This window comes from Halichoeres trimaculatus, unplaced genomic scaffold (genome assembly GCF_033239565.1).
Source record: "Halichoeres trimaculatus isolate MK-OKI-2021-1 unplaced genomic scaffold, fHalTri1.1 fHalTri1_scaffold_16, whole genome shotgun sequence".
Taxonomy (NCBI): Eukaryota; Metazoa; Chordata; class Actinopteri; order Labriformes; family Labridae; genus Halichoeres; species Halichoeres trimaculatus.
In genome coordinates this window covers 16160346-16176686 of record NW_027437194.1, presented here as the reverse complement: position 1 = coordinate 16176686, position 16341 = coordinate 16160346, and the positions used below count along the sequence as shown (strand labels likewise).

Below are 16341 nucleotides of genomic sequence, written 5' to 3'. Positions count from 1 at the left end.
GGACTCAATATGGAGAGTCAGATTTCATGTTCTAAGTTGAACTAAGGTATTTAACCAGACTATTGAATATTCTAATTATCCATCCCACAATAAAAGTCATTTTCATATTATTCTTGTTGTAGATCTGTATTTGAAGATAGTTTTCTGGCTCCTTTATTAAGACTCAGGTCCTATAATATGGATAATTTAGTTAAAAGTAATGACTGACTTGTGTGTTGAAACCCCAAACATCTGTCCACTTGCTGATGTCTTCCATCCACTCACAGTTTCCCCATGAAGCTGGGATTTGTTTACCATCCGTTGCAGTGGTGTTATTCTGTTAAAAAAAAGTATTTTTTGGTGGTTAACCCCCCTCACGTAGCTTGACAAACTATTGTACTTCCATAGTACTTCTGTTGGCAATGTGCACATGTTGAAATATAAAGCATAAATGAATACTGTTCAGTCATGTGTGACTGCATGAGTGTGTACCCCAAACTTCCTGCCATTCCTGCATAAGTTAGTGCCTCAGTTTGGCCACCTCAGTCCACAAAGTTATGGTCCGCCCCTGCCCTCCCCCTTCATTACCATAGAACAGCACTTAAGTTAACTTGGAGTCAAAGGTCATGACAGCTCTGAATATTTCTCTCAAGACTAAACAGGAAGGTTGGTGAGCTGTCTGTGATTGAGCAAGATACACCCCCATCCAAAGTGGTTATGCTGGCAATGGTGAGCGCATCAACACAGAAAAAAATTGGGAAAATCGTCAGTGGGTTGGGTTTATGTGTGTTCGACAGAGGGTTGGGGGGGGCCTGAGGTTTTGCAAAACCTTGCTCTGCATGTCACGGTGCTCATAGCAACCCTGTGATTAACAGAAATGGAGCGGATGAGGTGGAGACTGAAATGAAAAGTGAGGGCCATTGGTCCACAACTGGACTGATAATCATGGAATAGTCATGGCTGTGTTTTCTGACCCTGACTGAGCTGAAAAACAAAACCCAAACACCTAGGGTGGCTTATTGGATAGAAAAATGAATCCACAAAGTGCTGTCACAGTGTTGCGTCCATAAGCATAATGTTTCACACACTGTTGGATAATCTTGGAGAGCATGCTGCCTGATGGACATAATTGTAAGCGAGCTAGAATAAAAACCGTTGGGTGTTCCCCGTTTAGGTGAGTCACTGTCTTTGCTGAATTCCCGCTACTGTTTTCTTTGCTTGTGGCTTTAAAAAAACACAGCTGTGAAATTTAAGCTTTCTACTCAGGACTTATGCATCATGGGCTTGTACCCAGTTTATCAGGGTAATACCACAGAATCTGGCTTTGGTTTTCTGTGTCCTTTTTGAAAAAAAAGCAAAAAAAACATCAATTCTTACATCATCTGCCATGTTGCTTCAAAAGAGGTCCTGATCCAGACCTTCCTTCCTTTAGAGTGTTTTCGATTTGAGCTGAGAGCTCGCAGGCTGCTCATGATTCTGGGAATAGAGGTTCACTCAGAGTTTGTTGTTGATTTTTCCTGGCATGGATGACTTCAGGAAGATTTTCACCCCATTGTTGGCGCACAGTGCCTCCTCTCAGCCGGCTTCTGTTCCAAATGTGTTTGCCAGCTGAGACCACAGTTCTGATGTTTGGAGGATATGAACAAATTCCTTCTTATATCTTATGTTACGAGCTCTGATTCTGGCAATGCAACAGTTAGACTGTTTTTTTGGGTGATTACTTTGAGTGTGCAGCTCCTGGAGTGTTAGAAGACTTAGGATGAAAGAGAAAGATCAGAAAGATGCATGTTTTCTGATTTTCATGGTCTCTGTAATGGAAAGGGATGAGCACTCAAAGACAGAAGCTGAAACAGAAATTCTGCTATTTTTCAGCATGGCTCACCCAGCCGCAGTGCAATTTTCAGGGGATTGTTTTTAAATCCATTTCATGAGTTGTAGCTGTGTCACTGACAGGAAGGTGGGAGGAAAGGAAAAGCTTCTCTTAAGTGCAGAGTAAGGAGCACTATCACGTTTCCAGGATTATTTTCTTTAAGTTCTTGTGACTGAGGCCAAGACTTTCAAACACTCAGCAGCAGCAGCAGCACGCTAAGCTTTGTTTAGGGTTTTTCTTTCCAGCTACAGTGTGGGAATACCTGGGAACAAACATCCCCACTGTTTGAAAAAGAAAAAGAGTTGAAGTGGTGAAGGCTGTCTGCTCTGGCTGTTTTGGGCCGCTGCCTCCTAAGCCCCCTCAATAATGAGCGGGACCATAGTCCAATGTGAGAGGAGCTGGCCCGCACAGCAGCCTCAGTGCGGATAAAAAACATTCCACTGTAGGTCTCTGTTGAAATAACAAGGGCCACAAAACAATCAGTCTTCACAGCACCCGCTCTCCCCATTCTCATGGGTAATGAGCAAGATGGGTAGTAACCCACTTTGCCCAGGCCTTCACGCCTCCCATTGACCAGAATGGCTAACCTGCATTCCTGCATAAACATTTAGGCCTGTGACATGCTTACTCATTAACTCCCCTCTACAAACTGGGATTCACAGTGAGGATGTTGTTTTACATATTACTTTCAGAAATGAAGCTGCATACTAATGAGAGGAGCTGACCTAATTGAGCTACATTTTTGTTTGGTTAAATGCAATTCTAAAATTTAGAAGCTCATTAAGACAAAACTGAAACTTTTCAGCGGTTGGATGGTCAGTCCGCTCAAAATTTCCCCTTTATGGATCCAAGAACAGAAGTTGGAAAGATGTAGGGTTGTTTGACATATCTCAAATTCCTTTTCAGAATACTCATGTTCCCTCATTTTCACATTTTCTACACAGAAACAGTGTATATTCTGATGAACCCACAGGTCCAAAGATTGGAAAGTGCCCGTAAGACAATTAAAACTTTGCAGGATGGCTTAACACGTGACTGCAGAGACTGCAGGTAATTGTCACATTGGTCCATTGAGTATAGCAAAGCTACGATTCACATCCTTTGGTACTCCTTGTACGTTAACATCCACATGCCTATGAGTAGGGATGAGTACCGAATGAGGTACTTTTATAGGTACCGACCGAATTCTGTCAAAAGTACCGGGTACCTCCACCTAAAACCAAAAGGTACCATGTTTAGGTACCTAAACACATCCTTGTGACTGTGAGGAAGTGGAAGAGTAGGCAATTTTCCATGCTGGACATGAACACAGCATTACAAGGTTATATATTGAAGGGTAAATATGTTAAATTGAAAATATATAGTTATATTTAATTGTTAAACAAATTGATATTTTTACCACATAAAAACAAAAAAGTACTGAAAATTGGTACCGTTGAGCACCGGTACCGATTGCCATCAGGCATCAGTACTGTATCGTTTCCAATGTTAAAGGTACCCATCCCTACCTATGAGTGGTTGTATACAAGTTAAACCCAACCAGCAATCTCTGGTCTAAAAATCTGAGGCACAGTGAAAAAGCCAAAAACTCTGGTTCTTTGAGTGTCTGTTTGAGGCTGACTCCAAAATGACCAAAAACCACATGCACACCAAGCCAGAAAAGACAATCTTAATAGCAGAAATGTTTACATCGGGGTACAAAGTATGAGTTCAACCTGAATAGCTAATTTCTCTAACTGTGCACACTGTACGGTAGGTAAGTATTTTTCTAACTCAGCATTTAAGTAGATATTATGATCATGAGTTTGCCCAGTCAGGGGCACAGCTCACCTGACTGACAGACGGTATGTATAGAGGTTCAGAGCCCGCCTTGTTTCCAACTAGGCCGCTGCCAACAATTTGCTTCAAAACACTTTATCAGAAATGGAATGGTGATGTCACGAAGACTGCATCCACGTATTATACAGGCTGTGGTTTTACCAGACAGCCTAAGCACAACTTTATCTCTGATTATAAATCGCTGTTTGGTATCGACAGAGAAGAATTGGGACATTTTTATTGGGCGCTACCCACATACTCAGCTCTGCTGCTCATCCCACAAATGCATGTTCCTTACAAATGTGCCACCATTAAAAATTGGAATAATCAAGATTTACAACCATAGACTGTATGATTTATGGACGGAGGTTCCCCGGCATCACCCATCTGTTTCTGAAACAGACTTTTGAAGAAAATCTGCTATCGTGGCCATATTCGAAGTGATAGAGACCCGTCAGTCACGTGAGCTGAGCTGTGCCTCTGATTGGACGAACTTGCAACCTTAATATTCTCTAAACTGCTGAGATAGAAAAATATTTACACCAATACAGAAGGGAAACTAGCGACAATTTCAAACAAGACATTTTGGACCGGGCTGTAAATAGGTTGATTTCTGCTGTGAAAACAGCTTCTCTCAAGCGGACACTCGAGAAACAGCAGATTTTAGCACTTCCGCATTGTCTCATATTTTTAGACCGGAGGTTGCCACTTGTTTACAACAGTTTGAGATTTATTAACAAAAGCCAAATTAATAATCTAAGAAACACCAATTGCCTTACTTTTTGTGCTTTGATAATTTTCCTGACATGAGTTTTGTAAGGTTGGTCTCGTGTGAGAAATTAGCTGTGATTCTAGTGAATTCCACACTTCTTTTTTATTTGTAAAATGGTGTGAGTTGTGATCAAACAACTGAAATTATAGACTTAGGAACAAAATTATTTCAAAAATAAATCGTATATTTCTGGTTTTGGTTAAAAAAAAACTGTCTCTTGTCATAATCCACCATTACTGCCCATCAGTTTTAGATATAGCTGGATACCTGACAAAATTTATTCTTCTAAGTCTTGATGATGGAGCAGAAAAAAAAGAGTGAAGCAGGATAAAAATGTCTCTCAGTGTGTGGACTCCATTTCTGGGGTGACTCACTCCTTTTTCAACAAAGGTTTCAGGGACTTTTCTGCTATATCACGTCTGGTTGGGCAGCGAAACCTCAACAGACAGCTAATTTGAGGCAGATTGTAGAGTAAGGCAGACAGACGACCTTAAATCACTGTATTTCACGCTCTGAGGACTATCAATCTTATCCTAACTTGTCCTATTCAGGGAGAAATGGTCTCTTTCTGAGCTTTCTTTTCACTTGGACTGCTTTATATCCTCAGCCCTGTCGAGAGCATTGTGTGCTGTGAATCCTTTACATTTCCTCTCTCATTGTAAGGAGGGTTGGGGTTAGGAGGATGAGAACAGAACCCTTTGTCTCTTAAAGCAGATGTGCGTTATCTTAAAATGTTCATGGTTGTTGGCTTTTGAGAAACAGAGTAGTTACAGGTTTTCTTCTTGAGAATGCAAAATGAGGATTGGTTGTTCGACAACACCAGCTTTGGTTGAGTTTTTTGTGTTAAGTATAATAAAAAATGTTTTTTTTTAAGTTTTTTTAATATAAAGCCTCAGTCACATTGATCTCTACACCACTCCACCAATGAAATGAAGTCTCAAACTTATTTTTCATCTCAGCAAGAAGTCCACAAAATGCCCCACGGGTGATTCAGTGTTCCAAACTGGAGTTACCTGCTTTTCTCTCATTTGCATCATGTCATGGCTAGATTTGGAAGATTAGTCATCAGATCACAGGAGCTGGGGTTTCAGTAGGTCAGACATGATAGCAGCATGTATCATTTTCCAATTCAAGGCCCAGTGCGACTGGTGTTTTCCACAAAATCCCAATAAAATTTGACGTTCTCTTTTGCCTGAAGCCGACTACAGCTGAGTAAACATCCTAAAACCTATGTGATGTCGAATTAAATCATAAAGACAAAAAGAAATCTTGCAAAACCACCCTTGATGTCAAGTGATTCTGTACAGTCTGATGCCTGCTGTGGTCCATGTGGGCTCTAAGTCCAAAGAACTTCAAAAGCACCAGTGTGGTCTATCGTCCCATCTTATGTTTTCAAATATTTTTACACTACAAAAAAGGCAGAGTTTGCAGTATCGCTGCCTTCCATTAACGTCTTAGGTTGGCGTTATCCCAGCTGTTTTATGACATGTAATAAGGAAACACTGAGGCTGAACACACAAGCTGCTGTTTTGATTTTTCAGATGCTTTGAAGCTTGTCTAAACTCCAAGTAATAAACTATAACTTTGTTGAATACAGCCCGAGTCAAGCAGGGTGTGTTTACGTGTGTGTGGATCCTGCTAACACCAACCCCTCACTCGTTGAGGATAAGAAGACGAACATTTACAAGACATGGGGGGTTTGCCCTAAAGCATGGGAGAGCTAAAGCTGTGGATGTGAATCAGGGTTAAGTGCATCAGTGCATGGTTGTAATACGGTGACATGAGCTTAGTGCTTTTATGTTAGACTGACAGGCCAGTCAGGACACGTAGGAAGTGGAGCCAAACAGGATTGAACCTTTAAATGGATTGAAAAAGAAAAGCAACATTTACTTTTACCTTTAGATACCAACACAGCATCTTGATTTTTAAAAAGAGAGGAGTGTATTTCCACCTTAGGAACTGAGCAGATATGAAGTACAGCTGACTTGGCCTGACATGACCCTTGTGTCTCAGTTCATTTATGAAAAAACATGTCACAACTCGTTCTGTGTTAATGCTCTGGAGTAAATCAGTTTTTCCTTTTTACCTCTCTGCACAGGGAAGATGCACGTGTCTCTGGCAGAAGCGTTGGAGGTTCGAGGAGGTCCACTCCAGGAGGAGGAGGTGTGGGCTGTGCTCAGCCAGAGTGCTGAGAGCCTCCAAGAACTGTTCCACAAAGGTAAGGACAGGTCACATCAACTTTTAATGTAGTATGATTGGATTTTATTTAGTCCTGTGATCTGCACTTGATCCCAAATCTCTATAATGTCCACCCCTCCCTGTAGCATCTGCATTGTAAGACTCATGGGTATTGGAAGGGGCTGAAAAAGGCTTCCTTCTAGGGCCCCGTTTACACGACAATGTTTCATCTGAAAACGCTAAAACGCAGTGAAAAAAATCTGCGTTAACGCTGAAATGCTGATGGACTGAAAATGCTGTAGTAAGCATGCCAGGCCTGTAGGTGGTGCTATAAAAGTCTTGTCTAGAAGCAGCTTTTGGGAGATCTCCACCAAAGTAGAGTTGAGCTTATTATCTGGTGTATTGGGGAATACTAAGTTAAAAAGTGGAGTAACAGATGCACATTTTGTTAAAGGCCAGTCAGCAGATTGAGCAGCACAAGCACAACATGGTAGTTTGCAATGATCGTAACAATGGTACTGTTGCCCTGTTGTATGCCCGGGAGAGAGGCAGAGTGTGGCGTCAGTGTTACCACTAAAAACGCTGCCTTACTGTTTATACGGCAACGGTGTCGGCAGCGTTTCAGAAAATCCCGTTTTCAAAAGTTTGCGTTTTAGGTCGGCTGAAACTCAGTTTCCGTGTGAACGCGAGGCTGAAACGCACAAAACTCTTGCGTTTCAGCCTAAAACTGTTGTCGCGTAAATGGCCCCTAGATATATGCCTGATTGTAATCCACATTTTAAAATGAGATTATCAGCCTGAATATTGCTGGTTGCAGGTTATTTTAAATTGCTACTTCTAAGCTTCCAGGTCCGGTCAACCAGGACCAGATTGATTTACGGCACATAAGATCTGTGTTTTCCTCTGCTAAAACCGATTTCTTGAGTTCTATGAGGAGCCTAACTGTCAGACAGAAAAAGGACAGAAGAGCAGAAGAAAGCCAAACTATCACACAGGGGCTAAACTGTTTGTGATAATTTTGATTCCAACCCACAGTAAGCAGTGGTCTGTTCAAACTTGAGAGTCAGTCAATAAAATGAAGAGTGAGGTTACGTTAGCTCTGATTGGTAGATGACTGGCTGGACATAGCTAACCTGGATTTACAGAAGTTACACATTACGGACATGCCTTAGAGCACCGGGCTGCTAGCTGTGCTAAATGTAAATGGCTACTTAACTACATACAAACTGACAGTGTTTACTTGTTGTCATGTTAGCCTACAGATCGTCGGAGCACCGGGCTAACATATAGCCGACTGCTACAATGTTTGCTTGGTGTCACATTTAAAACTGTAGCACTACATAAACGTACTGATAAGTCTTACATTGGCGCACTGTGTCCAGTAAAAAGTTGTCTTGAACAAAGAAAATTTGTTTTGATCATGATCTCCATTTAATTCCAAAACAAACACACGCCCCTCTAAAAGTAATTTACGACAGTGTACGAAGACTCTGAGCCACAAGGTGGCGAAGGAGTGCAATCAAAACAGATCCTCCTCATAGCATCTTTAACACAGTATGTTTTGGGGGTACTCTCAATTTTTATGGCTGTTTTTGTGGCTTGTGCTGCTCTAGTCACAGATGCATACTAGCACTGCATTGCAGATTTTTTGACAGGCTTTGAAGCTAAAGAGAGATAAATCTACCCAACAACAACAGAGAGTCATTTCCTGGTGCCTCATCCCAAGCAACACCCAAAGTCACCTGATTATGTTAGCTTTAACAGCTTCATTATTGGCTCCTTCATGTTTCCTTGAAGCATCTACTCAGATCCATTTCTGCATAAACTAGACTGACCTCAACTTCCTGTTTTGCTGACTTGCTTCATTTCCATACAACCCAGTCATGCTGTAGGAATTCCCTCTCATCATTATGCTGCAAAAAAATGCTTTTCACGCTGCTGAGTTCACATTGTCGGCTCCAAGATGGTGCAAAAAAATGCTCTTGGAATTCCATCTACCAAGGTTTCTGTGACATGACCTGAAATTAATGAGGATAAAACACAAGGCTGAGGATACTCTGAGTGTTTCAGATAGTCTCACCGGGGTCTCTGCAGTTACGCGTCCTTCTCTTTCCTTCAGTTGTGCAGCTTTCCTGAGTAAATTGCGGCCTCCCGTGTGTACAGTTTTAGACTGCTGAGCTGAGCGAAAATTTGAAGAGCAGATGTTGGAACCAGCTATTATAGAGTCACTGAGCTATGTAGAGAAGTATGTTTACCACAAGAGTAGATTAATAACGTCAACCATTTCAACGCCCATTTCAGGGAGATCTGACACGTGTTTTGGCCAGTTGTAAAGAGGGAACGAATATTGGAAGAAGAGATCTTCTTGTGCATGTCATTCTTTACTTATTCTATTTCTAGGGCGCAGATGAAACAAATGTTAACGCTGTCGCTGAAAGTAGGGGCGAACAAACTGACTCAGCAACTTTTTCAGACACTTTTTTTCAGATGCCATGTTTAGTCTCACATTGTCCAACAGCAAACCACCACCTCTGTGTGTACATAGTAGCGGTTAGGTTCAGTGTTTGTTTAAGAATCATTTGTTTATAGCGGTAATGTGTGAATAAATCTGATTTGTTTGCAGAATTTCTCCTCATAGTTTTGCCTGCCAGATATTCAGGATCAAACAGAAGCCAGTGCTTCTCCTCCGCCGAGGCCACCTACTGCTCTACATCTCCTCAACCTGCTGCTCTTAATGCCAGGTTTGCTGTGGCTCTGAATGCACGATGCACTGAGAGCTTTGAAGGAGCACAGCTGCCTGCAGAGGCTCAGGATTCAGAATCCTTTCCTGCCTGAGCTCAGGTAGCAGATCATCAGACTGGCAGACTACATTGTTAAAGGATAAAGACCTTACAGTTAAAACTATTTGTGGTCCTTTGTGAGAATCAAATGGTGCGTGCTTTGGAAGCTTCTGGGTCTTCATGGTCTGTTTCCATCCTTCGTTTACTCAAACTTTTGATTTATTTGTCATCCATCAAGAAACTTATTCGCTCACATTGAGTCATGCACATCTGGGATACACCTCTAGTACTTTTGTATAACATCTCCTAAATGGTCACATGACTTTTCAAACAGGAAACTCATATTTACTTTGTAAATTCCAGCTTTTGAAAGCAGATATTTGGTGCCTCAAGTCCTGTTCCTCTGTTCCTCTCCTCTCCTCTCCTTACCTCTTCTCCCCTAAAGAAAAGAATTTTGCAGCGCTGCTCAAACATTCCTGTGTATATTTTTAAAACGCTCTCTGACCATCGCGCTGGCTGCGGCTTTGTAGGAATAGGAAGAGGAGAAATCCGTCGTGCAGCCATTCCTTTCTGCTTCCATGCCCCGATAGTTATTTTCTCGCAGGCTAAGAAAGCAACATGTGTTTTTGTTTACTTCTCTTGAGTTTCCATAAAATTCTTTGGAGGAAACATCCTCTGTGGTTGGCTACAGTTGCAGCTTCCAGGCTGTAAAATGCTCACACTGAACTTTGATGCCGATATCAATCTTTGAATTCCAGTGTTTCATATTAGCTTTGTGTGACGTTCGATTAACAGCAGCCACTTTATGTTGATTTCCCTCTCCAGACCCTTCAGCCATGGGCTTCATCATCTCCCCCTGGTCCCTCCTGCTCATGCCGTCTGGGAACATCTCCTTCACTGACGAGTATGTCACCCAGCAGGACCTGAGGGCCTTCACAGCTCCAGAGGTGCTAGAAGGAGTCTCCCTGTCGTCTGTCTCGGACATAGAGAAGGTATAAAATCACGACACTACCTCCTCTCTAACATCCTCTGATGCTCCAATGCAGTAAAGTTTTTCCTTCAAAAAAGTTTTGTTTCATGTAGATGAACTGCAACATACTTTTATTTTTAACTCCAGTTAAAGGCAAGAAAATAAGTTGATGCATGTGGTGGTGTAAAACTTTTGTTATAGGCAACAAGGTGCTTCAGTCACCTTCCCAAAAAAAAAACTCAGGACACACATAGCTTGCAGTTTTGAGATGGTTGTAGAGTTAAGAAATAAACTTGTGAGCAAACTTAATATCTCCTATCAGGCATGACAACTTGTTTCTGTAACTCGCAGGACCACGCCCCCTCTTCTCGTCTGCTAGCAGAGCTAAAATCTTGCATGACTGGATTCCTGCCCTGGCAAAGTCTCACAGACCTCAACACACTTTTGTGCTGAGTCAGTTTTCCAGCCGTGGTCCCGCCTCTCAAGCCAGCTGAGTTATTTCAGAGTAGAGAATATAATCTGGTTCTCCCATTATCAGAGGGTAAACACGCGTCAGCTGCTAGTGTCACAATTTTCCCTTCGCCATTTCAACAATCAGAGTGGTGTTTTGCTTTAGAAGGGGATTTTTTGATGTTTTCCACATGTCCTGAGAGTGTCTGTGTCTTGAAGTTTGTACCAAAGTTTGTTCCTGAAAGACCTTGAAGGCTGTGTTGCGTTCTTTGGCAATCCCTGAATTAATCTTTCCTCTACCAAGCCCAACATTCAGGGGAAGTGATTTCTCTCCCAAACAGTGAGCGCGGAGTAATAAGGAGAGGGAAATGGAAAAAGGGTTTTTTGGATTTAGGCTTAAAGCCCCTATCCTTTCCTTTCCAAATATGAATCAGTTCAGCTTTTATTACACTGCAGCAGCTCTCATTTATCTGTTGTCCTTCACACAGGCGGGTTTATATAAACATGATTAAGTTTCCAGATTATCTGAATGAAACAAAATCTTAACATGCCTAATCTTTCTTAATCTTGCCCCGGTGGTTTAGTATGTCATTTTGCCCTGAGAAAACAAGATTAGATAAGGTTTCTTATTGTGTATGGACTCATCGTACACTTTTCTTTTTCCACAGATGCACATGTACTCTTTAGGGATGACCTTGTTCTGGGGAGCAGACTATGAGATCCCCCAAAGTCAGGTAAATCTTCACTAAGGATACATAACTCCACAACGTCAGCCTTTATTAAACTTAGTATTAGAGGCTCAGGTTGATGACTTTGAACATGTTTATCAATTTAAGTCAAAACTCTCTCTCAAGGAACAGAAGATTAGGTTTTTGTCCCTTTTATTTTGGCTCGATTAGATGGTTTTTATTTACTCCTGAACACTTGTGTGACTTGACTTGTTTAGCGCTTGGAATGCACATAAAAAAGTTGACACGGTTAATATTGCTGTCTTCAGAAACAGCCACACCCGGTGTGTATTTTCGTCAACGTTAGCAGTATCTGTCATTTTGATGATTACAGCCCAGGGATTTGTTTAAACTCCAGCAGAAGCTGCTACTCCCAGGCTTTGATTAAAACTTTAGTCATGCTGATTTGCATGTGAAAATACTCCACACCTTCATTCAAAGCACACACGATGGTCTTCATCGGGCTCTCTTTTTTTTTTAATGACATCTGTATTATACTATCTGGTCTGAGCTATGCACTCTGTAATGTGTTCGTATCTGCCAAGACCTCAGGAGACAGTCTGGTCCTCCACACATCCATATCTCTGCAAGAGTTAGCCAGGAAACACTATTATATGTACAGTGTACACATTAATGAGCTGCACAGTGACTTCCATTCAAGTTTGTCATCCACTGTCTTGCATTCCCCCCTTTTCATGTGCTGTTTAATAATCCATAGAGGAGATGTGACATTTTGTGCTTTGAATTTTGTTTAAGAGACATGAACTTAAAGTGATTTTGAAGTCACTCAATAAAACAAATAATACAACCCTTCTTCATAAAAGTTGAGGCTCAGTTTGGGAATGATGGTTAAAACAGATTTCCATGGTTTCATGAAGGTTTCAATCCAACATATGGCACATATCCCACGTCACTCCTTATACATCGTCCATTGGTCTGTCCTCTCTGAAAAACGGCATACGCAAACCAAAGAAATAACTCAGAAAAGGACCAAACAAACTGATAAATTTAACTGTGAAATGAAACATGTTTACTTTTTTTTTGAAGCAAGGTGCCAGCCATGTGTTTTAAAAAAGTAAGGAAAGGGACAAATGGGGAAAAATATGTGTAATGCAAAAGAAAGAAGAAAATCTCTCAACAAACACGGTTGATCTCCAAAAGGTTTGTAACAAGACTAGAAAGAGGTTCATCTCTTTCCACTGTGTTATGAGTTTTTTACTCATTGTCCCAACTCCTTTTGAATTTGGGGATAGGAGATTTGGAGATAAAGTTGTATGAAATCTGTGTCTGGTCAGACCGTCATATAACCAGAAGGGGTGGGAGAAAAAAATTGTATCTCAATATCAGAATTTTTGTTCAACAATTTAAATTGAAGTCCTTCATTTTAGTCTTTGTTTATAAGTTGGGTTGGAAAAAAATCGGGACGTCATATCCCAGATCACATGTGATATGCATTTTTGAGGAAAATATGGCTCCTTATATAGTCTGTAGACATCATCATCATTCAACTTTTTCACATAGTCTGGTGTTAAAAAAGCAAAGTTAAATTTGTAAAAATCAGAAACATCGAAGAATAGCATTTTAAATCAAATTGGCATCCCAAAAGTCGTAAAATGTATATTGTCCCAGCCCAACCAAAGACTGGTGGAGCTGGCTGTACTAACAACAGCCACACTCAGCAAATAGTTTGACATATTTACTCATAAACTCTCTAAGCTGTGGCATGATCTATTCAATTTAAGATTTGGTTCAAAATCAGGCTTTGTCCTAGATTTTATATGTGATCAGCACATGTAGACTCTTGCTACTCTGATGCAAATGTTTTAGACATATACATATACATATACATCCCAAAGCTTTTCACACTCTGTTTTTGAAACTCTCTGATATTCAAAAAATAATTTGGTGTGGCCCAATGACATTCATCTTTGAGCCACGTGTCATCTTAAATGTAAGCAGATAAAATAAACATAAATACAAGACTCAGCCGTTGGGATTTCATTCTGTTTGGCGGCCTTTATTGGATTTTAGAAGGGATATAAACCCTGACCGGACAGATGATGCAACCAGTTCCTGTGAAATTTGAATTGTTTGATTTGCTTTCCATTTAATAATGTCTGGCTATAGACAATAGATATGCAGGATGTGTAGGTCTGAGTCCTGTCTTCTCTTCATGATGACTGTATGACATTATGTTTGAAAAGACCTTGTTAAAAATAATATCTGTCATATGCTTGGGTTTGGTGGTCCAAAGCAAAGATTTTAGTACAACTCGAAATAAAAAAACGGATGTCTCTTAATTCAGAGCTGCAGTAGAGCGACATTCCTCTGTCTCTGTACCTGAACACTGTGAAAAAGATCAGATTTATAACCCAGGTATGAGAATAAGAGATTTCCAGTTGAACATCTTTTAAGTAGAATCTTGTTTGATAAATGTCAAACTGTCTAATGTTTTATATCTCTGCAGCCGATGAAGCTCGGGGAGCACCTCAACAGCCTGCTCCTCAACATGTGTGATGATGTTACAGTGAGTCGAATGTCGCTGCGCACGGTGCTGGACATCTGCAGCAAACACATTCGAAACTCTACTGGTGATCCTCCCTTCTCCTATATCAGAAAACTGGTCCGATTGGTGCTGGGCAGCCTATCCCAGGTAGAGCCATTCTTCTTAATCTGGGTCAATATTCTATACTTCTTGTAGTTTTGTTTTTTATCGGATAATTGTAAATTAAAGGAGTACTCACTGCTCTTTTAAAGCAGAGTAGGTTTGTTGAGTTACACAACAGATCATGAGGCTTCTGTTGATAGAAAATAGTTTCTGATTAGATCACTCTCTGGAGGAAAACTGCAACTTCTGTTTTTCTCCTTCCGTCTTTATTTTGCTTTTCCTTTTTATTTTTTTAAACCTCCGGCTCTTTGTTTTTCTTCCCCCTCTTCATCCTCTCTCAGCTGGACGGTCTGCTGACTGATAGAGAGTCTCTTCCGGAGAGGAGTAAAGAGATTCGGGAGCGTCTGAGGGGCAAAGGTTTGCCCTCAGGTAAGATGAGATGTTTTTTTTTTTTTTTATATAACAGTAGGCTGTATACTATAGCTGGGTGATGATGGTCAAAGAACTGATCCTGAATGCAGAGCAACAAACTGTGCTTGTGTGAAACTAACTGTTCAAATGTTTGGTTGTGTTTTCTTTTATGTAACATTTAGTCAAAGAAAGTTCTTTCCCTGGTTTGAAGCTCTCCATCACTCACAGCTTCACTTTTTAAGTCTGCGGCTAAGAATCGAAAGTACACGAAGAACAGCACACAGAAAACCTCGAATCAAATTTAATTCAGGAAAATATGACCAAATCTTCCCAGTGGTTGCTCAGAGAGCTCCAGCATTTTTTTTCAGCTAATGGAAAGGAAAGCGGAGTACAAACATGTCTTGGTTGTACCGATTATGTAAGCACGGCATGGCATTGATTACAGATGCATATTTTGGAATCACCAGTGAAGCTGCCTGTCTGCTGTTTGTGTTAGTGCTTTGTTTCCCTGGGTTGAGCACCAGCCAGCCCTAGGGAAAGTACATGCAAAGAGTGTTAGTAATGCGTCCGTCTTCTCAAGAAGCAGATTTCCTCTCTGCCACCCTATATTCCAGGGAATGGATTTTAAGTTTTGAATTAGAAACTTTGACTAAGTCCCAAGTTTCTTTATAGCTGCTGTTGATTTTCAGCTGCAGCACATGTTTTTGTTGGAAACCAATGAACTATTTAAAAAAAATAAAGGACATCCTGTGAAGAAATACTTCTCTTTTTAGTTTTTGGCTCAATCTACTCCTTGTGTGATTCCCTCAATTCCCAGAAGACACCCCGGTTACCCGTCTTTGTTGTAATTCCCTGTGAAGATCAAGCATATGCTTTGTAGATCACCCCACCACATGCAACCTTTTGTTTTTTTACAGCATTTAATGTCTCCCTCTGCTCCTTCATTTCTGCATCTCTTCCTCTTGTGCTGCTTGCACACGGGGGCTGTCATTGACGGCTCCTGAATATGGCTTGTCTTGAAAGTCAAACATGCACAGCTGAAAGAAAGGGGCATCTATTTTTCCATTTATAGATAGACGGAGGGGAAAAATGGGCTCAATGCCTGAAATCGTTGATGATTTCTGCACAGTAACTTCCATTGTTGGATTTTAATGATCAGGGGAAATTGGTTGTAAAGCTAAATGGACTCTGCAGAATTGTCGGTACCTCGCGAGGTCAACAGAGACATGCCATGTTTCCTAACTTTCTTCTCCTTTGGCTGTAATATGTTTACTTTACAAATTAATGAGTCTTCTGTGTCTTTAATAGTTGCTACATTTCCTTCCTTTGGCTGTTATTAGACTTCTTCTGATTACTTTTCAGTGCTTCATTCAGCAAATAACAGTAAAAGGGAAAACTTATCAGGCTTGATTAAAATATCAGTAAACAAACCATTAAAGAGGGGAGAGTAACAGGGATATAAAGTAACAACGCTGGATGTTCATATTAAACATTTTTATATTTTAAAACCTCTATCTATTGATTTGTTGTAGAAGTCCACAAATTTTTCTATAAACAGTCTGTTCTAAAAATGGCACAAGATCTTCATGAGACTTGCTGAATTGATCAAGTCATTGCATAGCCTAACTAGTTAAACATCAAAGTCTACTCCTCGCTTCAGAAGACTGGCCAATCAGAGAGAAGGGGGTTGTAGAGTTGGGGCTCTTAAAGAGGTAGCAATCAAAATGATGTGTTTCATACAGAGGCTGAAACAAGAGTTTCTAAAATGCTCTTATAT

General features: G+C 40.8%; 1 protein-coding gene across 2 annotated transcripts in view; it reads left to right on the top strand.

The window, feature by feature from the left end:
• ptpn13 (protein tyrosine phosphatase non-receptor type 13) overlaps window positions 1-16341 on the top strand; it is a 46704-nt gene that overhangs the window by 1124 nt on the left and 29239 nt on the right. For both annotated transcript variants that reach the window (XM_074690101.1, XM_074690100.1), the window contains exons 2-6: window positions 6538-6657; window positions 10223-10389; window positions 11486-11551; window positions 14013-14198; window positions 14495-14582. In XM_074690101.1, coding sequence (XP_074546202.1) covers window positions 6543-6657; window positions 10223-10389; window positions 11486-11551; window positions 14013-14198; window positions 14495-14582 — 622 coding nt within the window. In that variant the 5' untranslated portion in view covers window positions 6538-6542. The remainder of the gene's footprint in view (window positions 1-6537; window positions 6658-10222; window positions 10390-11485; window positions 11552-14012; window positions 14199-14494; window positions 14583-16341) is intronic.